This window comes from Crocodylus porosus, unplaced genomic scaffold (assembly GCF_001723895.1).
Source record: "Crocodylus porosus isolate Cpor-Errol unplaced genomic scaffold, CroPor_comp1, whole genome shotgun sequence".
NCBI lineage: Eukaryota > Metazoa > Chordata > Crocodylia > Crocodylidae > Crocodylus > Crocodylus porosus.
This window is the reverse complement of record NW_017728925.1, coordinates 141327-168408: the sequence shown is the minus strand read 5'-3', so window position 1 is coordinate 168408 and position 27082 is coordinate 141327. Positions and strand designations below refer to the sequence as shown.

At 42.4% G+C, this 27082-nt stretch overlaps 2 protein-coding genes across 2 annotated transcripts in view; both read left to right on the top strand.

The window, feature by feature from the left end:
* Positions 1-325: 325 nt before the first annotated feature.
* On the top strand, positions 326-13688 carry UAP1L1 (UDP-N-acetylglucosamine pyrophosphorylase 1 like 1). The gene is made up of 8 exons (XM_019540477.1): positions 326-555; positions 3910-4085; positions 5062-5234; positions 6096-6289; positions 6960-7100; positions 8860-9045; positions 10079-10145; positions 11335-13688. Exons 1-8 carry the CDS (start codon positions 440-442, stop codon positions 11419-11421), a joined length of 1140 nt encoding a protein of 379 aa, XP_019396022.1. The 5' UTR covers positions 326-439; the 3' UTR covers positions 11422-13688.
* Positions 13689-16718: 3030 nt separating this feature from the next.
* MAN1B1 (mannosidase alpha class 1B member 1) overlaps positions 16719-27082 on the top strand; it is a 25091-nt gene continuing 14727 nt past the window's right edge. Inside the window, exons 1-6 of the mRNA XM_019540474.1 lie at positions 16719-16916; positions 18472-18580; positions 19317-19453; positions 20733-20893; positions 22626-22735; positions 24857-25042. Of these exons, the coding sequence (XP_019396019.1) occupies positions 16791-16916; positions 18472-18580; positions 19317-19453; positions 20733-20893; positions 22626-22735; positions 24857-25042 (829 nt within the window). The 5' untranslated portion in view covers positions 16719-16790. The remainder of the gene's footprint in view (positions 16917-18471; positions 18581-19316; positions 19454-20732; positions 20894-22625; positions 22736-24856; positions 25043-27082) is intronic.

Genomic DNA, 27082 nt, shown 5'->3' with positions numbered 1-27082 from the left:
AGTAATCTGTTCCCATCCATCGTGGTTGCTAAGTCACAGTCATCGATAGTGTCTGCTATACTCTTAGCTAAAGAGCTGGGTCTCTTGGCTCTGTAATGTTCTTGTAGGATCCAGAGGTCATTATTTCTGTACCCAATGCTGGCAGCCAACCCAGAAGCACAGTTGCATACAGCATCGGAGAACACACGTTGTCTCTCGCTGCCTCAACATCCTCACCTGAAATTGGAGAGAATATTATGTGTGACCCCCTTTGTTGAACAGGCACATGAGAAGGGCCTGTGATTTTAGTGTTTATTGATCTTCACGTTCCTTCTCTTCTTTTTCTCTTGTGTGGCTTCTGTCCCAACCAGGTTTTCATCAGATCTCTCAGAATAAAGTGGCAGTGCTGCTCCTGGCTGGAGGGCAAGGAACGCGTCTGGGGGTGACCTATCCCAAGGGGATGTACGACGTGGGGTTGCCTAGTGGCAAGACCTTGTACCAGATTCAGGCAGAAAGAATCCGCAAAGTGGAGCAGCTTGCCAGCAAGAAATATGGCACCAAGTGTACCATCCCCTGGTAGGTGGCATGACATGTTGTGTATATGGTACAGATGCCTTTGTGTTATGCTGCCATCCACATGCTTTCACTCAGCTTCCAGTGGTGTTGTGAGGTGCTGTGCTAATGGACAGAAAGGGGTGTTCATTGTTTTTAAATGTTCATAATAAAGACAGACAAAGAGGGGAAGCACAGAAAAGGGAAGTGAGTTTCCCAAATTCAGAGAGCAGTGGCAGAGCTAGGAAAGGAGCCCTGGTCTCCTGGATCCCAGAACAGCGTCCAAACAATTGAACTATGGTTCAACTGTGATCTCTCCATCTAGTTTTTTATACAACACCTACCTCTGATATCTGGGCATCTATTTCAGACCTATCATAAGTACCCACCAGGGCTTCTAAGAGTAGAAAAGATGAAAATGTATTGTGCCTTTCTCTGAGGGTTTTTTTGGAGCTTGAGAAATCTTATTGTGCAGCTTCCAAGAGCCAGCACGTACTGTTTCTGCCACGATAAACAGTGGGGGTTTTTCTTCCCACAAAGGTAAGTGCTTTCTTTCCTACTTAACCTCTTGTTCCATAAGGAGAATCCTGCACAGTGATTCTTCAACATATCTCCTCTGTTTTTACCTCCTGCCATGCCTATCCAGGTGTCAGCAGGAAGCATGCATAAAAAAAAACAGCATTAAATGGGTTATATCAAAGATAGAAGCCTTGAAATGCTGCCTGCTTTAAGAGCAACTGGGCTTCTAATCTCCTGCCTGCTGACGGCTTGTTTTGCCTCCAGGTTTCAAAACAGTCAAAATGTTCAAAGTGCAGAAAAAGAGTTCCTTCAGTGAGCAGGTTGATGAGAAGGGGGAAGGCTCTTAAGTGTGCACTTCCGGCAGTAGGCTGTTACCATCAAGAAGGTTTTATTAATGTCACCACTTTGTCCTGCTCAGTCATAGGAGGGAGTTGGGGAGTGTGAAGGCCCCAGAGTATCCCTGAGGTTTGGAATTTAACACCTTGAGACTTTGTCCAGGTGCTGTTTATAAATAATTGACTAACCTGACACGGCTCCAGGTTGTTCTCTGGGAAATCTCATTGGGGCAAGTGTGTCTTATGCCACATATTTGACCTGATTTATACTGATTGCATTTGGTATTTGCCTAGAGCTTTGTTCACTCTGAAAGGGAGCACTGGAAAACACAATAGATGAAAGCCTGATGCCAGTTTATGCCAGCACCCATACTGTCCAGTGCTGGGCTGGCCATTCTAGTGTGCAAGAACAGGACCCTGCAGGCCTGTAGAAATAGGAATTGCAGAGCTACTTAGGTGAGGATTTTATGAAAATGAGCTCTTAACCCCCCCCCCCCCAATTCCCCACCCCATTAAAGAAGAAAAATGTGGAGGAAGAAAGAGAAAATGATTTGGAAATGGAAGGAGAGAGAGGAATAACAGTATTGGGAAAAATAAAGTAGAGGGAAAACAAGGTTAGAAAATGTTCTGTTTCTCCAGGAGAAGAGGATTTGGATTCAGGCTGTTGAAGATTCATTATTGGCCCTTGAGACCCAAAGCCAATGAAAACCTACTGTAGACCCTTCCTCCTCCATGTCTTGGCATTAACTTGATTATCAGGCATGTGTGAGGAGGTTTTTTTTTTTCTTACTTCAACTACTAAGTGACCCTCTGACACATGGATGCCACTCACTTTTGGAGAAGTCATTTCACCCTAGTTAAAAATGTCTGAAGTTAGGGCTGAGCTAGCCCTTGTGGATATCCTATAGAATAGGGCTGCGCGAGGCTTGGGACAGAGCTCAGATCTGGAGAAGCTTTGGATGCTTCGGGGTCCAAGTGCGGGCCTCATTTGGCTTCCCGAAGCGGTTCAGAGCTTCCGAAGCGCTTCAGAGCCGCCTCAGAGATTTGGCCATGGGGTATAATGGGGAAACCATAACATATCTATAATTTTGTTGTTTTTTGTCTGATTTGGATGAAATGTGCAGGGGTGGTAGACTCTGCAGAGAGCATGAAGTCCACCAAGTTTCAAGACGATCAGTGCAGGTGTCTGCACCCCAAATTCTTGGAAGCAAAACTCCTGTCACATCTGTGTTGCAACACAGGGGGGACAAAACTGCAGGAGCGGTAGCACTTACTGAGGTCACAAAGCCTACCAAGTTTCAAGAAGATAGGTGCAGGGGTTTGGTGGGGAACTGCCCCTCAAGCTGTGGACAAGCAAAACTCATGCCATGGGTGACACTGTGTGTGTTAAGGCACAGCGGGTTGACAGCTGCAGGGATGGTGGCCCCTGCTGAGGCCACGATGCCTTCCAGCTGTGGAGGAGATCGGTGCAGGGGGGTTTTGGGGGCCCCACACCCCTGGCTTGAGGCATGGGAGACACTACTACAGGCCTGACTGCTAAGCTACTGTGTTACCAGTTACCAATCAATCATGATTCACTCATTGACCAGCTCAATACACAGGACCTAACTAATGTAGCCACTTAATTGCCATCGATTAGCACCTACAAAACCAGGCTAAGGAGAGGAAATAATAAATTCAGGCAATCAACTGCCCCAAGACAGACACAGTCCCACAAGCACCCATGGCACGAGTTTTGCCTGTCAGCAGCTAGGGGTGCAGGGTCCCAGAACCCCCCTGCACTGATCTCCTCGACACCTGGCAGGCATTGTGGCCTCAGCAGGGGCTACCAGCCCTGCAGCTGTCACCCCACTGCGCCTTGACACATGCAGGGTCACCCATGTCATGAGTTTTGCTTGTCCACAGCTTGAGGTGCAGTTCTCCCCAAACCCCTGCACCCAGCTTCTTGAATATTGGCAGGGTTTATGCTCCCAGCAGAGGCTACCATTCCTGCAAGTTTCATCCAAATTGGACAAAAACCAACAAAGTTATAGTTATTTCATTGATTCCCCATTATACCCTGAAGCAAAAACTGGGTCCGGAGCTCCAAATCAGATCCCTGCCATCCAAAGCGGCCGGATCTGAAGCCGGATCGGATTGCTGCTGACTCACACAGGCCTACTATAGAACAGTGGTTTTTGAACTTCTGAAGTCAGAGAACCTTTTTATATCACTCCTGGCACAGAACCCCTACCCCTATCCAGAGACTGGTGTGGTGCCAGGTGACCTGGGTCAGGAGTGGTGGTACACTGCCTCCTGGCCTGATCTGCCATTACTGTCAACCTCGTTGCAGAACCCCAGAGGTCCACGGAACACAGTTTGCAAACCACTGCTACAGTCAAATAGAAATGGCCTGAGGATGTTTCAGGCAGCTCTTTTCCCTGTTAGAAAAACCCAAACGATAGACTTGATCAGGGTATCTCCTATGTGTCGTTATTTTTAACTGTGTTTCATTCTGATTAGTTCAGTTTCTGTTCACTTGCAGGTACATCATGACAAGTGAGTTTACATTGGGGCCAACAGAGAAATTCTTCATAGAACATGACTACTTTAACCTGGACAAGTCTAATGTGATTTTGTTTGAGCAGAGGATGCTGCCAGCTGTAACATTTGATGGGAAAGCTATCTTGGAAGAGAAGGGGAAAATTGCCATGGCACCAGGTACCCTGCTGTCTACTTATGATTGTCACAGTAAGGAAAAACATGTTGAAATTCAGAGCTGTCCACCCCTACCTTGGCACAGAAGAGTTCTCTGTAGAATCAGATGTTAAAGTTTTGGTGAAAGTTGCTGATTAGCTTGGTACTATGGTGTTCAGACACATTCATGGTGTGATGATCTCAGCTCCATCCTTTTTTAGAAGTTTGCCCATGTCACAAATGCTTTCTTACAGATTGGGGATATTGGCCGGACTGGAAAAGTATAGGCTATTGCAGGCTGAGATAAAAGAGCATTGGTGGAGGGTCAGGACTGCAGTAACAAGGGGATGCTACATATCAGGATTGAGGGGTGTTAGCAGAGGTGAGAAACTGGTAGATCTCCTTGCCTGTGCCATGGCTACCTCATAGTCTGTGCTGTTGATCCCTTTCCAAGCACCAGGAATGTGATCTGCTTTACAAGTGCTTGAGGTGCCTCCTACAAAACCCAGTGTGATGCATCAAGGAGACAGTGTGCTGAAACACCATGGAGAGTAAGAACTTCTTTTAAAGCTCTATTTTTAAATATGTCTGAAACTAGAGTATTAGAAGATGAGGAGCATGATAATTATTTCCCAAATTCTAATATTTTCCTTCTGGTACTTTTTCCTCCAAGGATCTCAGAGTGTATTTGGCATATAATTGAGTAATCCCTCATATTCACCTATTCCACAGCAGGAGTTATCACTATTCCCATTTTATAGGTGGGGAGATAGAGGCACAGAAACTAAGCAACTCATTCCCAGGGCTACAGTCAATATGTGGTAAACTTGGGATAATATTTAGCCATGCTAAATTCCAGTCCTGTGTTTTAGCCACTAAAAAATGTCACCCCATCTTTCCTTGTTTGTTCATGGTTTAAAAATTCTGCTCTTGACATCACTGTGTGGTTTGGATGCTCGGACATTAACAAAATGGGCTCTGTTATTTCTTTGGATTATAGATGGCAATGGAGGTTTATATCGTGCAATGGTGGACAATGGGATCTTAGATGACATGGAACAACGTGGGATCCAATATATCCATGTTTACTGTGTGGACAATATCCTTGTTAAAATGGCCGATCCGGTCTTCATTGGCTTCTGTGTGTCCAAAGGAGCAGACTGCGGCGCTAAGGTGAGTTAATACTAATGTTGAGCCACTTCTCCAGTGTGTGTATTTGTGTTCTCCCCTGCTTGGAAGCTGTTGGGTAGCCAGGGCTCTGGTGTGCTCAGGTGTTTGTACCATCTTGTCCTCTAACCATTCTCAGAGAAAGTGTGACATGAAGACCAAACACACTGAGCTCCACATGTGCAGTCCCCACTAGTGTTCCCTGGGTGGTGACTGCACTAGCGGCAAACTGTGTCCAATTTGTGGTACTGTAGGTGTATCTGTAGGACACTGTGCCCTTTAAGCATACTTGAGAAGCCTAGAGGCAAGAGGGCTGTCTGGACTGAGTCATTATTCACTTTTATTCTAGTCCAGATACCTCTGAAGTGGGGACTTAGGAGATTGAACAAGGCTGTCTTGTCTTTGTAGATCAAAAGCAACAGGTCTTTGAACATCTATGGAGAGAAGCTTGCATAACATTTAATTATTAACAGCCTTAGCAAGAGAGGAAATCTTAAAGCAGTAATTATAATTTTTTTGCATTTAGCATTGGGCCAACTTCCTTAATAGGAAAAATGTGCCCCAGTGTGCTCTTGGATCCAGTATGATAACTTAATGTTTCATTGTCTTCCCAGTGGTTTGGATAGATACCTAGTTGAATGCCAAGCTCATAGGGCAAAATGAGTCTCCAGTGCTACCCTATACACATGGCAATGTGTCTCCTGGGCTGATTCTCCTGTGTCACACCAACACAAAACACAGCCTCCACAAGTGTCAGTTTGCATAAGAGCTATCTTAACATCTGGCAGCATGAAAAGGTTTGAATCCCACTTGAACTGAATCCTTGCTTCCTCACTGCTACCCTCATCCTCTGTCCTGTCACTGCAGGTGGTGGAGAAAGCCTATCCTACAGAGCCTGTTGGGGTAGTCTGCCTTGTTGATGGAGTCTCTCAGGTGGTAGAATACAGTGAAATCAGCCTGGAGACTGCACAGAAGCAGAGCCCTGATGGGCAACTAGTGTACAGTGCTGGCAACATCTGTAATCACTTCTTCACGCTTGAGTTCCTCAAGACAGTGGCACAGTAAGTTTTGCTAGGTGGCTTCACAAACTAAAAATGTACTAAGCAGGGACTGTCCCAGCCACTGTGGGTTGTTGGTTTCTGTTACTGGGGGAAAATTGCTCAAGTTGCTGAAAACAGCTGTCTTCTCTTACTGAGGTGTTTAGGATCCTTTTTATGAGGACTGATCAGTGATGAGTTATACCCTGCTGTGCCAAAAATGAATTTAGTTACACCAAAGGAGGTGTCTAATGTAGATGATCTTAACTATTTCCTGCTCTCTGAGTAGTCAGCCAATGTGAGTTCATTCTAATGATTTTGTATTTTCTTGCCTGAGTGAGTGGGTCTCCTACTGGAGAGTTGTGGAGTGGAGGTTTAGAACCAGAGAAGTTAGTTCATGCCTTTGTACAGTTCAGTCCCACTCCCATTTAAACAGCATGGTACTGTTACTCTAAGTCTCTCCTGGTGTCTGCTGCCATGGTGTGCCCTTTGATTCTGTCCAGTGGGAATCCTGTAGGGCTTGCTGTTTTGGAACAGTGCGTGTTTGGGTGTTACAAGGCAAGAACAGTGCTTTCTAAGCCCAAAGTGAGTTAATGGTAGCAATACTCTGCCTACTGTTGAGAGCTGAGAATCTCCTTGCTTCTTTATGCATAAAATACATTAACTTATTTTTGTTTTTGTTTCACCCTGGCAGGAAATTTGAGCCCCAGTTGAAGCAGCATGTAGCCATAAAGAAGGTGCCATACGTTGACGAGGAGGGAAATCTGGTAAAGCCGCTAAAACCAAACGGGATAAAGCTGGAGAAGTTTGTGTTTGATGTGTTCCAGTTCTCTAAGTTAGTGGTAGATGTGAATCTTTTCCTTCTCATTATTCCTTTCCATGACCTTAGATTGTAACATGTATTTATGGGGAGGGCAGATTTTTGAATGCTGACATTATGGGTAACTTGTGAAAAGGATGCTAGGCCTGCCTCAAACTGATGCTTGGTGACAATGCTGCCTTGTATTTCAAGGGGCAGGGGTCCCGCACCTGTAAAATTTACTTTGAATACCTGCAAGTTAGCGACTGTGCATTTGGGTGTTTGTGGTTTGGCTGAGTGAGCCTCCGCTTACCTTGTGTCAAGGAAATTCAGGGTGGAGCCTCAATTTAATATTAATCCCATGATGGAGAATTCAAACCCACTGAAGTTGACCTATTCAAAATTGTGGCTCTTGTAGCAACTGTAACTCTGTTACATTCTACATGCATAGCAAATCAAGCTTCAGTTAGCGTACTATATACAGACATAAAATACATTACTTAAACACCATGTGGCCAAATTACTGTTGCTGTATGAACTGTAAATTTTGCATTGCCTGACTTTTTAAGGCATGTCAGAGATCTATCTTACTATGCCACTAACACAACCTGTGGTGTCTTTATTTAAGGGATGCTGCATTTAATAGCTTAATGATTTAGCACGATTTCTATATTTTAGAATTTAAACCTTGCTTTCCTGGGTCTAGAATTTGACAGCAAAGATTCACCAGGTTGAAACATAAGCATAAAGCAGCATCAGCTGGAGTGTGATAACATTCTCTTCGGGGGTTTTACATCTTCCATTTTTAAATGGATTGAATTCAGGATTGAGCAGCTTAAAAACTAATTCTGCCCTCGGACCAAAAAAAAACCCAAAAAAAAACCCCCCAAAAGCTTTCTAAACATATATCTTACATCTGCATTGTTGCTGCACTGCCCAGCCCTAATGAGGAACCCTACAGTAACTTAGCAGGAGACCAAGAAAGCAAAATCATTTGGTGTCAAAAGCAGATATAAGCTTTAGGTTTTGAAATGGTAATTACAGCGGTGACTCTTTTTTCTTTTTAACAATGATGGCAACTGACACTGCTGGATGCATTTTACATTTGAAATGTAAAAACACGCAGTTGCTGCCTCTGCTTGCCTTCCCATGACTGAAAAACAGCTATTTATAAAATGTGACTAAATCTGGCGGAGGGAGGGTTTCCATAAGCCGTATTCATGAAACTGAACTTGGCCCCTGTCCCACAGGACCCCTGATTTAACATCCGTTTTGTGGGATAGAAAACTGAAGCTCAGAGCTGCACTTTTTTATTTGTAACAGACTTTCATACGGGTTGATCACAGACAGTGGAGCAGGGCCTTCCCTTTCTAGCTTTTAGGCTCTGTTGGTGCCTCAGCTACCTCTGCTTATGCCCCCATCTTTACTTTTTGCTGTCTTAGCTGGAGTTTTCACTCACCAGGCTCCTTTGCCCTGAAGGTCTCTTTCTTCTTGGCTTTCTGCCTGGGACCTCTGGAGAATTGTTACATGCCTTCTTCTTAGCAAGCTTCCTCTTCAGACTCCTCCAGTTCCCTGCCAGGCTGGGTTTCTCAGCCCATGTCCCCATGGACCTGATCTTTATACTCCTTTGCTTTCCACATAGGGAAGTAAGCTTAGCCTGGTTTAATTCTGCTGTGGGCTCTGCTACATTAGTGTTGTCTAGGATATATGGCATCCCCTATGAGATGTGCCTTTACTGTCAAGAGGAACCTATGCTAAGGCATTTTTTTTGCCTTTCTTTACTGCTTGCTGACAGGAACTTTGTTGCATTTGAAGTTTTGAGGGAAGAAGAGTTCTCCCCATTAAAAAATGCAGATACAGGTGACAAAGATACTCCTACCACAGCTCGGAGAGCCCTCCTGTCCCAGCATTACCGCTGGGCTCTGAAGGCTGGAGCCAGGTTCCTGGATGAAAATGGCTGCAGGATTCCAGAGAAAATCAGGTAAACACGTCTAGTCAGGTATTTGCTTCGTTCCAGTCACTGCCGACTCTTAGCTGGCTTTCGGCCTGTCCGCTGGTACAGAGAATTTGTGACTTCCTCAGCCAGTATTTCAGGTGGTGACTGGCATGGTTCCTCTTCTGCAACCGGCCTTTCATTGACACTACTTGAGATCAATATCTACAACCGCTCCTGGTGCATTAATGATCATAGATCGTGTAAATTGCCGCAGGCTTTCCCTGGGGGCACAGTGTATTCTGCATGTAGGTAGCACATCTGCATGTTCATGGATACAGGTTTACCACCTGGCAGCCACTTCAGCAGAAGCAATGTCCACCAATAAATAAGACTCCAGAAGCTTGAAGGGGTTGTAACTTGAGTTGTGCCAAAGTGGTGTTGGGAGCGGTGCATCTCCAAATATTGGAAGTACAGCCTGGTGCCGAGTTGTTATCTCACCTCTGTGTTCCTACAGAGCTCTGGCAGGGCTTAATGCTGTTCCCTATGATGGAAGCACTGACAAGAGAAAGCAGTAGCAAAAATATTCTCTGTCTCTGAGTCAGTCCTCTTCTTGGCAGGAAGGACTTGGCCAGCTTGAGAAGGTATAAGTTACAGCTTGTCTGAATATAGATCCTGTACTCGTAGATGAATAGAAAACCTCTTGTTCTCTTGGGCACAGACATTTGTCAATCTATAGGAAACCCTGTCCCAGATGCTTCCTTTGTCATTTTCAATTCCCAGAGATCCTTTACCCTCAGTAGGGCTTCTGCCTCATAGCTCAGTAAAACTAAAACCGTTGATCTCTGTTAAAAAGCACTTCCTAGAAATCTTCATGAAGTTTTTGATGTGAAGTAATTAGGAAATGTTAACTTTTTTTTTTTTTTTTTTAACCACAATCCAGGTTCAAACAGTCTCTGGGGTAGGCGATCATAAACTCTCTTCTCTTCTTGGTGATATGTCCTGTTTTCTGAGTTTCTATGGGACAGCTGTCATTTTACAAGCATGTAAAGAATGGATTTAATTCTGTTCTGTTCTTTAGTTTATCAGGAACTGAAGACCCTCCTGCTGTATGTGAAATTTCTCCATTGGTGTCTTATTTTGGAGAGGTAAGACTAATTGTCTAAGCAGATATTTTTAAGTACCTGGAGTTCAGAACCTCTAAGTCCTGTCAGTATAGTTTTGTCAAGACACATAACCTCTCTGTCTTAGTTTTGCTATGAAATGACATTTGTAATAGTTGCCCACTTCTTAGTGGGGCTGTTCAATCTCATTAAGATTCAAAAATGCTTTGAGGCCTCCTGAAAAACAGGTCTATTGTAGTGGAATAGATCATCATGATAGATAAATCCCTGGGGCCAAATGCATAAGTGGTGCAAGTCCACACACATTTAGAGCAGTAAGGGATCTCTTCTAGAGCAAGCAAGCACTAAACACTCAAAGCTAGGTACCTGCTGTACCCTTTTGGGGACCAGATTTCAGAAGAAATCTCTGGAATTTTGCCTGGGGAACAAAGTTGTCATGACAGAGACCTTCCTTTGTGCAGGGGGAAGAGAGTTTTTCTTGTTGCACAGAGCCACACAGTTGGAGGCTTCCTTTTCATGTTAGGTGCCAGGAGCATGGTGTGAAGGAAAGCAAAGAATGACACTTCTTAGTGAATAAGGGCAGACCATGTAGTGTACAGCCTCACCTGGCCCAGGTAGGGTGGGGAGAAACGGCCCCATGAGAACTGCAGAGGGTGACTTAGACCTCAGCAGTGGGAACACAGATGTATTTGGAAGGTTTTCTTATACTCTGAGGCCTTATCTTCATCAGATGTGCTGTTAACTCTCGGTAGCTAACACATGGCAGTTGCTGGAGGCATAATCTTAGCACTGACAAGGCAGTTTGGAGTTTTAATTCATGGTAGTAGGCTTTCACATAATTATCTTCCCTTTCTCCAGTAGTTTCCATGTGTGAACTGACATGAGTTAACAACACTGTTTTCTTTCCCCAGCGATAATGCATGCTTAGACATCTGTTGCACAGGGGTTTGCTTCTGCCACTTGCACTTGCTCTATTGAGAGCCTTGTAGCTAAAAACCCATTGCATCTCTTTCTAAATACAGGGTCAGTATTTCAGTGCATCACTGAAGCTTGTGCTATTCATGGCTGTACTTGTCTTAACCTGTAAACAGAAGATCTTAACCTGCTGAGGTGTCAGCTACCTTCCCCAGCAACACCAGCTTTTAATTTTGGCAAATGTAACTGGGTTTGATGCATCTACAAGCTAACTGTGTATTTTTTCACACATTTGCAGGGGCTGGAAACATACATGAAGAATAAAGACATCTCTTCACCCTTTATACTTGATGAAAGCAAAACAGAAATGCCAGAAAACTCTTGAAGAAGGGGAAAACCTGGAACCAGTATATATGACCATCAGCTCCATGATGGGAACAGGCACTAATTAAACGTTGGCTTTACTATTAAAATGCTATCAATAATTAGTTTGCATTATCAGGTTGATGCCAAAAGCCAGTAGTGAGTATGTTTACAGGTAGAAAAATACTCCAATGCTATTTGATAACTTCAGAAGTTACATCCTCCCTCACTGTTATTTGGAGGTTCAGGTATGAATGATATTTGTATTTGTTAATCCAGTTACTAAATAGGCTTTATTTCTGCAATCAAAACTGTTATCCTTTTAGTTTCTAAGTTATACAGATAAGTGATAAGAGCCAATTGGGACCAAAACAGTTTTGCATGTCACATAATTAGATTAATTAAACTGTAATCCTTACTAGATGTTTTTTATTTTCATTGATGTTAATGCAGGAATGTGAAAAAGATTAATTTGAGGCCCAGGCCCATAAAATGCTGAATACACAACTACAATTATTTCTTCCAGAGTCTATGCCCCTTTTGTCCTAAGCTCTGTCTTGGCAGCTAGTCCTGTATTTGCTCTGATTAGAGAGTTCATTCAGGTGATGAATGGTGCTCACCCATGTAACGCCATTTTATAGATTTCTGACTTCAGTGGGGCTTTATCTAAGAATAAATGTGACTCAGCATTCAGGTTGTAGAATCAAGATTAAAAGACTTGCACCTTTACGTCCAGCTGTGGATTGGTTGGATTTTAAATTGTGTTGGTCTAGTTTTTAAAAAGAATCATCAGAAATACTTCAGGTTAACATTATCTTCCTTCTGTCCTGGGAGATGCTATTTTTTATTTTGCTGTCTAAGTTTTTGTAACATGCTTTTCACTTTCAGACTTTTTATCAGTGTCTTAAAGGAATACATGGAGTTAATCCAGGGGGGTAGGATTGAGTGCTCTAAAGTAAAAAGGCATTTAATCTTACCATGAATGGTATAAGCCATAAAAAGCCAGGATGTGCCTTTGTAACCAGTGGGCAGGGTTGGTATCCAGCATTCCTGCACCTCTCGAACCATTGCATTCCTCTTACTTTCATAATTGTCTTCATTTTTTAAAGTTATTTTTCGAGTTTGTTGTGCTGAACCTGCCAGAGCGTTAACCAGAGATATTATCAGAATTGTATGTAACAGATAGACCTCAGTCCCGGCATAGAAAGCACACATCTAGTTGAGAGAAGAATTCATTCTTCATGTACTGTGCAATCTTTGGCCTTTTTGAGAGTGTGTGTGTGTGTATTTTGTGATGTGAATACCTGTCTGATATAAAAACCTGATTGAGGTGGTCACATTCATTTTATCTGGTTATAGAAAGAAAATGATGGTCTCTTAACCAAATCCTTTCCTCCCTTGGTATTGTTCTGCAGGTAGTCAACAGAGTTGGGTTTTTTTTCTTTCTTCCAAACAGCTGTCTTTTTAAATCTAAAGAAGGTATTTGGCCATATGTTTTGTCTGGATTTTGATATTTCACCTGTTCTGACCGATAGTCATCGTACCTAAATTATTGAGAATAAACTTTTTTATAAAGTAAGATTGAGGTGAATTTGGTGAAATATAGGAAAGGCCTCTTGTGATAACTGTTTTTACCACAGGCTCATAGTTTTGAAAGAAATCATCTACATTTCAACTGCAAAATTTGCTTGCGTATGAGCTATATCTGCATAGGTATAGACAAATAGCTATTTGCACATGGAGAGAAGCTAATCACACTTCTGATTAATCTGCTTGGATGTGAAACTGTTAATTATAAAAGATTGTCAGGGTAAATTATAGACTGAATTGTCAAAGGCAAATACTTTGACAATTGGTCTGTTGCATAATTTTCCTGTGATGATTCCATTTCAGTCAGTTGAGTTAGCGAATGAAATCTGGGGGTAGACACACGGTATCTTTATGATTAATTCCTTGTTAATTCTTGCACAAGTTTATTTTAAGCTATATTCTGCCTTAATGAAAGAGAACTTGTCCTGCATCCTTGTGTGCATTTGCCAAAAGGGTACATTCTCTTTGGAGCCCGAATTGCCATTTAGCCTAACACTCTTTCATCTCATGAATGTATAGCTGCTTTACATGTTTTTTATCATGCATTTTCCAATAGGAGCTGACTGTTCTTTCTTGTATTTCAAACTGAAATGTTAAAAGGGATTTTAAAGCAACTTTAAAAATACTAAATACATATCATTTATCATGTGTTTGGTAAAATGATTCCAGCTTCTATTCTGAATGACTCCTTTTTATAAAGCAAAAGGAGATCCCTCTTGTAGGTCTCCCAAAGTTTTCTTGAATACATTTCTCTAATAAAGATACTGTGCAACTTCTAATTCATCTCTGTTTTTTTCATGTGCATTAATAAGCTGGTGCTTTGTTGCTGCACAGTTATGAATGTATCCACTGCAATTATGGAAATCTGACATAGTGCCGCTGAAGAACTGTTACAAATGTGGGTAATACTGTAAGCTCTCCTAAGATCCAAATATATGAGAACTCAAAAATGGGACACGAGAGAACATAATACAGGAAGACGTTTGACATTGTGGGAAGTATTTTCCAACACAACACTTTTTTTCATTGCCTCCATTTTCAGACTTGTTAGCTCTAATTTTCCATGGGCTAACAGACTTAATGTGGGATGAGGTTAAATTTGGATCTAAAATGAATGGTGTGCCTCTTTATTAAAATACACGTCAGTGGTATGGCTCTGAGTCAGTGTTTCACAGCTGTTGTTTATACAGCGGTGTACCACAAGGTGTCAAGTGAAATCATACTTTTACTATATCACGGATTAGCAATCACTTTTAAAGAAAATGGTGGCTCTATGGAACAAAACTGTAGAAAAGCCCTAGTGTTTCTATACAAGGGTGAGTTGGGTGGCTTTTCCATGGAATTGCTTGCATTTAATGCTTTAGTGATTGATCCACTGTTTCAGATTGTTCAAAGAGCAGAGCATGTTCCCCCACCCACAGAGCTTATTTCCTCTTATACCCACCAGCACTTGCAAAACAAGCAGTGTTGTTCAGCTGCTTGAATTAATGATGAGAAGCAAGGTTTGTTTGGTGATATTGCTCTTTTATTGGGCCAGCTGGAAGAGATGTTAGACAAGCTTGCAGGCACAGGATGCCCCTTCCTCTGTTCTGGGAAAGCAGCAGGAGCAGCTTCATACACCCCCTGCTGTGTCATTACTAAACACAGCGGAAGTAAAGTTAATGTTAGTCTTCTGGTGAGACTAGTTTTCTTTGCTCTCTTTCTGGATGGAGTGAGGATGAATATACCCTGCTCCCTTTCTCTGAGCTGTCTTGTGATTTTTCTGCTCGCTCCAAATCCTAGTGTGAGATCAGCTTTGTGGGATGGGGCTCGCTTGTGAGCATGGATTGACCTAAGACTTCGAAAAGGGGGTTGCAAATGGTGTGGTGCATCACTGCATGTAACACAAAACATTTTTCCTCCAATTAAGAAACTGGAAGCTTTGCTAAAAGCAGGGGCCTAAATCTCTAGAACTCAATTTAAGACTGAAGGAAAACAGCAAAACCAAACCAGACACTTTATTGGAATATGCATTAATTTGCTATGTAGTACATTACATATAAAAACACAACAAACAAAAATAATCCAAAGATGTTGTTTCATTAGTCCTGGAGTCATTGTAGTTCATTCCAGATACGTAACACCAAATCAAGCCTTGAGCACCTGGAGAGTGCCTCCAGTGCTTTGCTGCAAGTGATTTCCACCTGAATTAATGTTCACCTGAGCTAATGCTACCACATCGGAGTTAAAGTTTTTAGCTAGCATTAAAAAACAGACTGCAGGGCTGTGAAATATATTATTAGAAGCAATGAACAACAGCATGGAAGGAGGAAGGATTGCTGGAGATACTAGGAAAGACTTTCTCTTGGGAGGGGAGGGCAGTACAGCACAGGAACAGGCTGCAAGGAAGGCTATGGGGTTTCCACCCTGGAGGTTTTTAAGACTGGGGTAGACAAAGCCTGGGCTGGGATCTAGCTGGAGATGGTCCTGCTTTGAGCAGGGGGTTGCACTAGATGTGACCCCCTGAGGTTCCTTTCAGTCTGAGTTTTATGATTTATGAGTAGTGGAACTGTTAAAGACCATTTAAGAGGGTCTTAACACGGGTGGAGTTGAGAAGAGATCAGGTAGATCTCATGAACTGTGAAGTCAGTGGACTCCCTCGGTGCTGCCTGATTAGATGGGCGGCTGCCACTGCCAGGCAAGGGGGTCTAAACCAGCGGTTCCCAAACTGTGGGTCGTGACCCCAAATGGGTTTGTAACGTCAGCAGATGGGGCCCAGGGGTGCGGGGCTGTGGGTTGGGAGCAAGGGGCCATGTTGGGGTAATGGGGTCATACATTCGGTCATGCTGAGGAAAAGTTTGGGAAGCACAGCTCTAAACTGCAGGCAGAGCAGGAATCGCAGTGGGGAGCAAGGGCATCACTGTCCCCTTGCCCCAGCATCCGCCCCAGCATGGGCAGGTGAAGGAAGCAGGGGGTGGCTGGGGCTTTCCTGCCGGCGATGGAGACGGGTGGGGGACACCCAGGGCTCGGCAGTGTCCGAAACCAGGGCAGCACGTAAGGCAGAGCATCCTCGCGCTGCTTGTGGCATCCGGCCGCCTCGCGCCTGCAGAGCTGCATCAGCACGAGTGGCTCCTATGTTGTCCGGTGGACACAGCTATGCATTTATTAATGGACCCTAATTACTGTGCATGTACTTTATTACTTGTTTAATGAAGTACTAACTCAATATGCAGTAACTAGAGTTACTGCGCAGCAGCGCCAGTGTGCATTTTCATCACTTACTGCTGAATAACACGGCGCAGGAGGCTATTAGCAGGGATCCTGCTTTTTTCTGGAAAAAAAAAAATCCCCAGTTTTTAGATTTGAAAAAGTAACCTCCAATCCACATTTTCCCATAATTTAAATGAAACACGGTCTCTATATATAGGTCCCTATATTGATGCACCATTACACTATAAAGACCTATATAGAGCCGTGTTTCATTTAAATCATGGGGAAATGTGGATTTGGGGTACCTTTTTTAATCTGAAAATTGGAGATTTTTCTTGTTTTTAATCGGATAAAACCAACCCCCTGGCTATTCCCACCGCTCTTAACGCAGTGTTTATCCGTCCGAGCGAGTCGTTGCCCTTTAAGGCCTCCCTGGGCGCCCCCTCCCCCCCGTTGCTAGGACACGCCGGCAGGAGGCTGTTGCTAGGGGCGCTATAGAGTTCCGGAAGCGGGGAGGCCAGAGCGGTACCCGGAAACGGCAGGTTTGTCCCGGCTTTCGGGCTGGGCGCTGGAGGATAATGGCGGCGGGCGCGGGCCCCTGAACCCGCCACCATGTACTCGGCGGTGCCTGCTCCGCAGAGACGGGACTTCATCTCGGTGACGCTGAGCCCCGGCGAGGCGGCGGGCGTGGGCGGCTACAACAACAGCAAGGCCTGGCGGCGGCGCTCCTGCTGGAGGGTGAGAGCGGCGCCCCCTGGCGGCCGCGGGCTGTGCCCGAGGGGGCGCGCTGCCTTGGGGACCCAGCACATTTCTACCTCCCTTGGTCCTGCATGGGCTGGGCAGGGCAGGGGATGCTAGTGACTGAGCCTGGGGGAGGTCCCTGCGACCCGTTACATTTATTACGCAGCACACGGGGAAATCGCGCAATAAATGTAACCCGGCCCCACGTGCCAAGGACTCGGCAGAGCCGTGTGCCACACTCCAGCTGTCAGAAGGGCCGAGCAGCTGCAACATGTGGGCCTGAGGGGTGCGAGGGCTCCTTCGGCTTTCGTCTGGGAGGGGTCTCTTCTTCTTCCTGGCAAGGAGAGGGCACTGACTGCGTCTTCCTTGGCAGGAGAGGTTGGGGCTGAGGCTCCAGGCACTGCGCTGTTGTGAATTTTCAGCGGGGTATTTGCAGCTGGCGGTTGGTTGGCTGGAGCAGCTGGGCTCTTCTCCCCGCTGGGAGGGTGAAGTCCGTGGGGAGCATTGTGGGGCAGAAGAGCAGGTGGGAAACCAAGGGATGTGCCCAGGTGGTGCTTTGTGGTAGGGAGGGGAAGGTTTCCCAGTGCAGAGGCCAACTGCTGCCTTGTCATTTTCTGCCCTGGCAGGTAACTAAATAGGGGTGGGTTTCAAGATGAGGCTGGTGAAGGATTTCTGAACTGTATAGAGCCCCATGTGCTGTGGCTGATTGCAGCTTGCTGAGGATCCCTGTTAGAAGGCAGTTTTTAATTGCATTCGGGCTTACAGTTTGATAAGATTTCTGCTTGCTGCAAATACTTGCCCTTAATTGTAAAAATAGGTAGTATTTCCCAAGGGTAGTTTTGTATTGTGCTTCTTGCCCATTTAGTTCTGTGGTTGGTTTGGTTCCGTTTCACATGGCTGAAGTTTTGTGGCTGTTTCTGCTGCTTTTTTGTGGCAGCCTGTGTTTCACATAACAGCTTCACAAAAGGTGATTGTTAGTGGCTGGTGCCCTTCTGTCCAGCTTAAGTTGCATCTTCTTATTTTGACCCATCTGACTTTCATGCACTTAATATTTTTTTTTCTCCCTTCCCCCCCCCCCACTTCCATTTTCCTTATTCCTTGCTTCCACTTTGCATGTCCCTCTTGTTGCACCCTGCTGAACAGAAAGGAAGAGTCTCTTGGCTCTTTCCCAAATTGACATCTGGGCAGATGCACAGATCAGCCAACAAAAGGTTGCTCTAAAAATCAGCATACTGTAGCTGATGTTCTCTCCGGGAGACTTTGCATGTTGCAGTTTCTTACTCTTGATTGACTTTGGCAGTGAGTGGCCCCAATATTATTTTTGAACGTTCTCTGCCATGTTGACATATTACATGCATCCGCCACATCTTCAGAGAAAATAAGTGATGGATGTGCAAAGTAAGAAACAGGGTAAAACCTACACTTACTTGAGTTCTTTCAGAGCAAGGAATACAAAATAATTAGGTGGGTTTATTTGTGACTGTAGGGGTCTAGTTTTCTCCATGTCATGCTAAAAATTCTTCTTCCTCATACTTATTTTCTTTTTTTAAAGAAATGGAAGCAGCTGTCTCGACTACAACGGAGTGTAATTCTCTTCCTGTTTGCCTTCTTGGCAGTCTGTGGAGTCATTTCATATACAAACATGGGGGAACAGTGGAAAAGTATGTGTTCCATAAAGCTCAAGATTTACCTTTATACATGCTATAATAGTTGATAAATTGCATATTCACAGTTTTTGTAAATAGATCTTTCTGTTAACTGATGAATTTTGACAAGCTCTGCTTACTGTTTAAGTTAATGTGCTATACACTTTAATGGAAGTGTTCAGTTAGAAACAAGCCTCTATCATCTCCTATACCCTGACAGTATAAAATCTTTAAACAAACAAACAAAAACAGTTTTACTTCTTCTGGTTCTTTATTGTTTATGGTTGGAAATGTCATTTTGTTTTGGCCAGTTGTTCTTGGAGGGTTGTGGTAATCCTTAGGACATAAGTGGTTTTTGTTTTTTCTTAAACCAGCAACACAGACCTAAAGACTGGAGGGTAAGATGATCCTCTCTTCATTGTGTTTATGCAGCAGGGTTGAACTTTTAAGCATTTCTTTGGGATAGGTCCAAATTTGTCTTCAACACTGGCTTTTACTTTTTGCATTGAAAAGATTTAAAAAAAAATCCAAAGCCTTATATAAGGTTTAGTAATTTAATGCTTCTGTTTAGGTCTGAAAGATCTATCAGTCAGTGTTTACTTGAATGCAAGTGTGTTGTGGGGTTTTGTTGGGTTTTTTTTCCTAATGTACTTACCGTATAGAGTTAATTCCTTTAGATTTCCAGCTATAATCTAAATTGCTAATTCCTTATGCCCAGTAGTTGTGTACTAAAGTTACTTTATGTGTGTAGGCCTAACAAACAAATCCTCAGAAGATATGAAGCCAGAACCAGAAATTCCTGGGTTGAAACCAGCAAATCCGGCTGTTTTGCCAGCACCCCAGAAAGCAGATGCCAACCTTGGACAGTACGAAGAGCTTTCCCCTCAGGTATTACAAAGAGAATGATTTCTCTTAAATTTACTTGAGTTTGTGAGAACTGCAAATAGTGCTAGTTTGAGCACAGCAGTAAGAAAAAAAAGAAGCTATGGCCAGGTATAACAATTAGTTCCTGTGCAGAGAACCTTTGGTTTCAGAATAGTATTTCCTAGCTTGTATCCTTAGACTTAAAGAAGACAGTTGCTGTGAGTTTTGGAAATTTGTTTTTTGCTCTCTCTGAAAGAGTTGGCCATCTCTTTAACAAGAGCACTAAAAGCTTGTGAAAGCATTTGGGATATGTAGGGGCAAAGACGTAGCTGGAAACTTTATTTGACCTAATAGGGGCTTTGTTTAGCAGTGATCTTAAATGTATGGCATGGGTTTTCTAAACCACTGCTGTGCCTAGTAGCACCAGTACTTCAGGTTTTTGTGACCTGGGATTCTAGGCTCCACCTCATTACCTTGATGAATTTGTTTGTGCTTGAAGCACTGGGATTGCAAGGAGTGCAGTCATTTATTTCTGGTGAACTGGAATTGCTTCCAAGAAGGATTGACAACCAGCTAAAAACAGCAATAAATCAAGCAGATTCTCTGCAGGTTTATGAAAGTATGGAAAGCCTGCTGGGTTGTGCAGTGTGTGTGTGTGTGTGTGTGTGTGTGTGTGTTGGTTTTCTTTTTCTTTATTTTTTGGATGTCCTTTTAAAGCAACATACAAGCTGATTGTTTTCCAATAAATGCAGTGAAGGAATAATGGAAAAAAGGAATGCTGGTTAGTTTGATTGTTCATATACATGATAATTACCTCTGGGAATTCACAGCTCTCTGTTTTTCTCATGTAGTGGGTGTCTTGTTTTGTTCTTACTTTCTGTAAATGTACAACTGCTATTTAAAGGTTGCTGTTATTGACTTGCCACTGCTTTTTGTAAACCCTTAATAATGTGCCTAGCAACACTTATGCTTTGTTAAAGAGTTCATTTAATTTTCACTTTGTTGACAATGCACTGTTAAATACATATCTGCTAATGATGCAGTAACCGTAAGGGATCCTCATGAAAATGGTTTTTGCCTAAGTCTGTGTATAGTTTTATCGGAGCTAAAATTTGAAATGTGATTGTTGTTTACCTCCTGCACTTTTGCAGTGCCACAGGCTCCATCTCTGCATTAAAAATTAGGTTTCCTTCAAGTTGCAAAATACAGCTCTGGCTTGCTTTTGAAATGTAGGCTGGGTATTGGCCACTGTGATAGTATGTTACATGCATCTGGATTTACCTTTGCTTTACTTTCATCCTAGAAACATCCCAAACCTCTTCATGTCCGACGGGGTCCTCCTAATCTGCAGATCAGACCACCACGGAGAGAAGCAAGGCTGCAAACCCAAGATGATGCCGGCAGGGCTAAGGAAGAACCTCACCGTGCCGATAAAGAAGAGAAAACGGAGAAGTCTGTTATCAGGTAGACATATTTTCAACAAGTTTATAGTTTGATGGAGCAGTGTTCATTTTTTTTTTTTTTTTGGTTTTCTTTTCAGGATATTATGCTAGTAAAATTAGTGGATAAAATGATGAGGTATTTTCTTTGTCTCTCCACCATGCTGTTGAATTATGCATGATTCTTTGACCTTCTGTAGTAGCATGATGCTGATTGTCAGAATAATTTGTTTGGTTTGCGTGAGTTTGTGGTCTCACTATTTTTGTTAGTTGTAATACAGCACCCTGCCAAACTAAGCTCCATGGAAACACCAGACTGACACAGTTAGTGCAGAGAAGGGTTTGCAGTCTCTTTGTAGGGTTCTTCCAGTATTCCTTGGAAAATATTGATATCATGGTGCAGTTATCAATATTTATCAATATCTTAGTTCTGGCCTACACATAAGTCTACCAAGCTAGCTATTGGTTAGAGGTCTGACTCTTTTTTGTTGGTACCACTAAACCTAGTAAGCCCTAGTGTGGATGCAGTTATACTGCTATCGCTTATTCTCTTCCTGTGTGAAAATGGCTATACTGGTATGAATTGCCTTAGTATTGATGGGACTGCGTTTAGACAGAGTTTTGTCACTTTAGCTTTACCGATATATTTAAGAGCAGTACAGTTTTTTTTGTTTTTTTAGGGTATTAGTGATTTGGTAGTTACTTGATTTGGGATCACTGATGGGTAAGACTTCGTGTTTGATATAAAAAAAAAAAATCAGTAGCAATCATAGAGATATGTAGTGCATGTTTAAAACTAGGCTTAACTTCCTGATTTTTTTTTTTTTTCTCTCCATATTTGCTACCACTGGTGCAATTTTGATGGTGGCTTTGTTTGCATATATGTTTTAGCAGTTGGATTATATAAAGCCTCTTAAGGCTGGCTGCAAACTTTATCTGCCCTTAGTGATTACCATTAGAGGAGCTGCAAAAGTGGTAACAACCATAGAGAATTTAACATAGACCAGACCTCAGGTGTGTTGTAGGTTTGTAGTATGCTGTAGATCTGTTATGAGTGTGCCTTAAAAAAATATATATATATAAGCTTTGGAGATTCCATAAACTCTGGTCCTTTGGGCTGATAATATACAAGTATCTAAAACAGCCATGTCAGTGTTCTTGGCTCTCGGTGTATCTTGCCTTTGAAATGTGCTACCTTCAGGAGCCTGTCTATGTGTAAATCTTTTCCAGACTGACTTCTGCTGTTGCTGTGGTGGGGGAAGCATGTGATTTACTGGGGATCTTAGAAATAAAAGCAAGCAGCGTATACTGCTCTTACCTTGTGTTCACTCTTGAGCTCTTAACAGTGCTCATGTGTATGCAGATATTCCAGTATAGCATGGAGACTTCCTATGGTAATTTCAGTACCAGAAAATAAGAGGTACGATTATTTCTGAATGACCTGATTTTTCAGACATTTTGTTTGTATGTCTTTCATTCTTTTATGAAATTCATCCAGTCCCACAAGCCTTGCCAGGCATTTATTAATCCAATAAAAGATGAACACAGTGATTTCTTCCAGGACAAACGGTAATACAAGTAAAATTAATTAGCTTGTAAGTGACTTTTTACTATTTTTAGCCTTAATCAACATCTCATTTTAGCATCTCGTTAATCAGGCTGTTGTGAAATAAGAAAGAAATAACTTTTGATAGTAGTGATAAGGCTAATTCATTTTAACTTTTATCTCTTATCTAGTTAAATATTTGTATTTGCAGCTGGAGAGGAGCAGTGATAGAACCTGACCAAAGCACTGAACCTCCTTCCAATAAAATAAAGGAACCAGAAAAACCTTCATCTTTAGAAGGGGAAGACCAGAAAGAGCCAGGTAACACATGATAGAGCAGCAGCTCTCTAAATTTTAGGAAAATTAGGTTGGATGTTAGGAAGAACTTTCTGACTGTGAGGGTAGCCATAGCCAAGTACTGGAATAAGCTACCTAAAGAAGAGTCTCCATTCCTGGGCTGGGATGGTTTAAGTCAGGGATGATTCTGCCTTGAGCAGGGACTGGACAAGATGACCTCATGAGGTCCCTTCCAGCCCTGCTTTCCTATGATCTTTTTGCTGACTATAAGGTTTAGGTATTTATATATTCTCATTCACATTCATGTGAACGTTGTGCCATCGACTTCCCTACTCTATCTCTTTCTGTTTTTAATGAGTTCTCATATATTTAGGTGAGAAAGTTTCACTTCCTGCAGGGTAAAGGGGCAGAGAACAAGGAGTGAACAGAGAGTTGTGTTGGGTTTACCTGAAACTTTCAAGTCCTGCAGAATTCTTGATCTTGCTTGATCTGAGATGCTTAACTTTTTCAAGATTTACGTTGTTGACTCTCAAGTAATGTTGAGAATAGGAACATTCTCATGTACAAATATTGTGAATCAGATGAAGCACCAGTTACAGTCGCAGCATAACCCACCTGGCTTTAACTGCCAGATCAGATACCAAGAGATCGAATGCTGTGGTTGCAGCCTCTGTGCTATTTGCTACTCCCAAAGTGTTCATGTTTCTTTCTGATGGTGTATTTCTCATATACATCTGTACCCTAACCCTGTCTTTGATGGTGCATATAAAGACAATATAATTTCACTACCAAAACCAAACTACAGTTGCCTATAAACACCAAATTGTTTTATTTAAATGGATTAAAATTTAAACTCTGATTAGCCTTAAGGAAAGAACTGCAGATTCCTGTCTTTGAGTCTGCAATGTGTGTTTCCCTTCCATGAAGCTATTTTGTTCACATTTTCTTCTAGTTTCCTTACTGTGTGCATGCCATGGTGCACAATCTCCTCTCTCCTCTTTGTTTAAACATGGCACATGCCCCACCTTTTGGTTTGATTCTTTTTTCCTTCCTAAGAAAAATGGAGATGTTGCTGAAAAGAGGCCTGATGGCCAACTATCTCTGTTTCATTCCACCCCTCCCCAAAGGAGGAATAGCTGTTCAGAATGATGGCTTGAAACGCACAGTTTCCTTTCCAAGCTATGGTTTAGTGCAGCCTTGGAGATCAGGGGAAAGTGACTTTCTTCATTAATTAATCACAGACTGTTTGATGATTACTAGGAAATTGGCAGCTGCTGCAGCTGTCATTTGATTTGTTTTCCTTTTGCAGCAAAGAATCTGGGAATCTGTTTTCTGAGCTAGTGGGAGAGAGCTCATGTTTATTCCAAAGCTCAGGTTTTCTGCATAATGCCATGCAATGCAATGTTTTGCTACCCGGGTGTGTGAGTGCATTTCTATACATGAGGTCTGCTAGCACAGCCTGTTGCTTGATGCTTGCACAAGATAAGACCCAGTTTTGATTTGCTTATAACTCTGCCAGACTTCTGTTCTTTTGGAATGTAACTTTCCACGCCAGGTATCTGTCTTGAAAGAATTTTTAGTGGAAATTTCTAGCTGAAATAGGTCAACCATTTCAAAAAATCAGCCGAGGGGAAAAATAGGTTGTTTCTGCTCATATTAGAAGTTTATTTTGTGTAAAGTTTAGGTGCTCTCTCATGCTTTAGACTTAAAATTTAGCAAGGGATGAATGCGGTAGAGGTCCTGTGGAAAAAATATGTGATGTAAATATTGTGTTCTTAAGCATATGTACAAGGTGGCTTTTTGGTTTTGCAGGCAACCATAGTTCTGGTATTTCCCACTCTGAGTGTGTGGCTTTGCAAGCTCAATACTGTTCTTCTAATACAATTTTTGAGTAACTATCTTAATGTTGCATTTGGAGGGATGAGATCATTGCATATGCGAGAGCTCAGTTTGCGTCTCAGCAGGGTGACAGGACCCCACTGTGAAGGACTGTTTCAGGTAATTGCAGCTTGGGATAATGAGACTTGTATTTGCAGGGATGAGGATTCCTGGTTTCAGGGAGAACTCAATGGAGAGAGGTCTTGCATAACTGAATAACTCTGGGCTTGCAGGTTTCCTGAGCGCGGTATTGTTTTCCTTTCGCAGTGCCCATAAATGAACGTCAGATGGCTGTGATAGAAGCATTCCGCCATGCGTGGAAAGGATACAAAGAGTTTGCTTGGGGACATGATGAGCTGAAGCCTTTGTCCAAATCCTACAGTGAGTGGTTTGGGCTTGGACTTACGCTAATTGATGCCTTGGATACCATGTGGATTTTAGGTTTAAAAGAAGGTAAATTTTCTCTTTCCTCTGCTGTTTTTCTCTCACATCAGTATTTGGTTCTAACAATTTCTGTTAAGGCAAGGGATCATTTTATGTTTGGTGGGTAAAACACATAATGATTTATCCCAATAGGTTTTTTGGGATATGCTGGGGCCTTCAGTAATATGTTCAATGCTCAGAGCTTCTCAATGGTGACAGTTTATTATGAACTTTCATGAAAGTTCAGTTTATGATGAGCTTTGCTTTGGCTAAGCAAAGTTCATATTGTGTGAGAGGTGAGATCTCAAAACAGATATGCCTTTAAGGGATACTTAAGGTTTTTCCTTCCAGATGGACCTGGCAGATGATAAGTACACACAGAATAATTTTACTTGCTTTGTTTGTTTTAAGAACTAGGTATTTCTGCTAGAAATTGAGGAGTGGATTATTAGACCTGCCACCTTCCTTTGTTTCAAACTAGCAGCTAACACCCAGCATAGTGCTATGGACACCATGGTGCTAGAGAGACCTTTCTTGCTGCCAACATGAAGTTCCATAAACTTAGCCTGGGAGATCTCTTGATTTGAATATCATCACCTATAAGAAAGCTATTCCACATTTGGAACTTAGAATTTCTGTTTCATGTATCAGTGCTGTAGTGGCTCAGCAGTGCCAAAAGGAGTAAAATTATTACAAAAAAACCCTGTCATTGAAGTAAATAGAAGTTGTACAGTTCACACAGAAAACTTTTCAGTTGAGTGGATTACTGCTATTTTTTTATTCGCTTTAACAATAGTATGCAAGTCACATTTTAACTTGCTTGGTTATCTACTGTCTTGTAAGTGTCCTGCTAAGTTCAGTGGGATACAGTTCTTGTCCCCTTCCTCTCCCAAGTTATTGTATGTTTCTTTTCTGTCCATAACAGAGGTGGCTCTACTTTGGCATTTGGTTTTAAGACTTAGAACTTTACTGTTGTGAATTATTTTTAAATTGCTGTCTTAAATGACTATAGGAAATTTGCATATGCTGATTAGGTGATGTTAAACAAAGAATCTACAAGTGGTACTTCTAAGAATTCCTGCAGATGTGTTTGTTGGTATGCATTGGATATAGCTATGTAATCTCTGGAAGTGGACACCTCTATAATACAAGACGCACAGTCTAGTATGTGTTAAGGCAGGAAGATCAGAACTGCCCTGCAGAATACTGGGAACAGCAAAAGTTGCCCACTTCTTTCGTTTTATTTTTTTTCATTTTTGTTCAGTGTATGTGCATTCATGTAAAATTTTAAAATCAAACCAAAATCCCAATTGGAAATCTTGCAGTTTAGTGTGTTTAACTGCAGATCTCAGCAACTTGTCTTGATGCTTCATCAAGTTGACAAGGTAGCTACTTTATTAAAAAAAAATCAGTATGAACTACAAATAGCTTTTAAAATAAATTATTAGTTATTTAAACATGGTTACAATGAATTCTTGACTGGAAACTTTTATTTTTTATTGCAGTTTAGCTTTTAGTGACTGTTATAGATTCTGTAAAGCTCGTTGGGATTCTTCTAGATTAGAAAAACAAAAAAAGCACCAAGATCTTAAAATGAAAAGGGTGAACATCATGACAGTTGAGTTTTACCCAACAACTCCATAAATGTAAACTTTACTTGTGAAAGAAAATCTCAGAATTCTGTGTTGTTCCATCTACTACTAGACAGTGATAACTTATATGACAACACAGACAACCCTATTTTGTCAGCTTTATTGCAGGCAAGTGTAATGGCATGTGTTTTGTAGAGAACAATCTGATAAACAACAAACCTTGGTGAGCTTTTCTCTTGATTAAATATCAAGAAGTGTCAGTTAAACTGGGGCATTAGTTTCTAACCTGAATAATGGGTCACTAACTCGCTGGAGGGCCGCACCCAGAGAGAGTGGTGGTGGATGGGTCATTTTCGACCTGGAGGGACGTGGGCAGTGGGGTCCCCCAGGGCTTGGTCCTCGGGCCCGCACTGTTCAACATCTTCATCAGTGACTTGGACAAGGGGGTAAAAAGCACCCTGTTCAAATTCGCAGATGA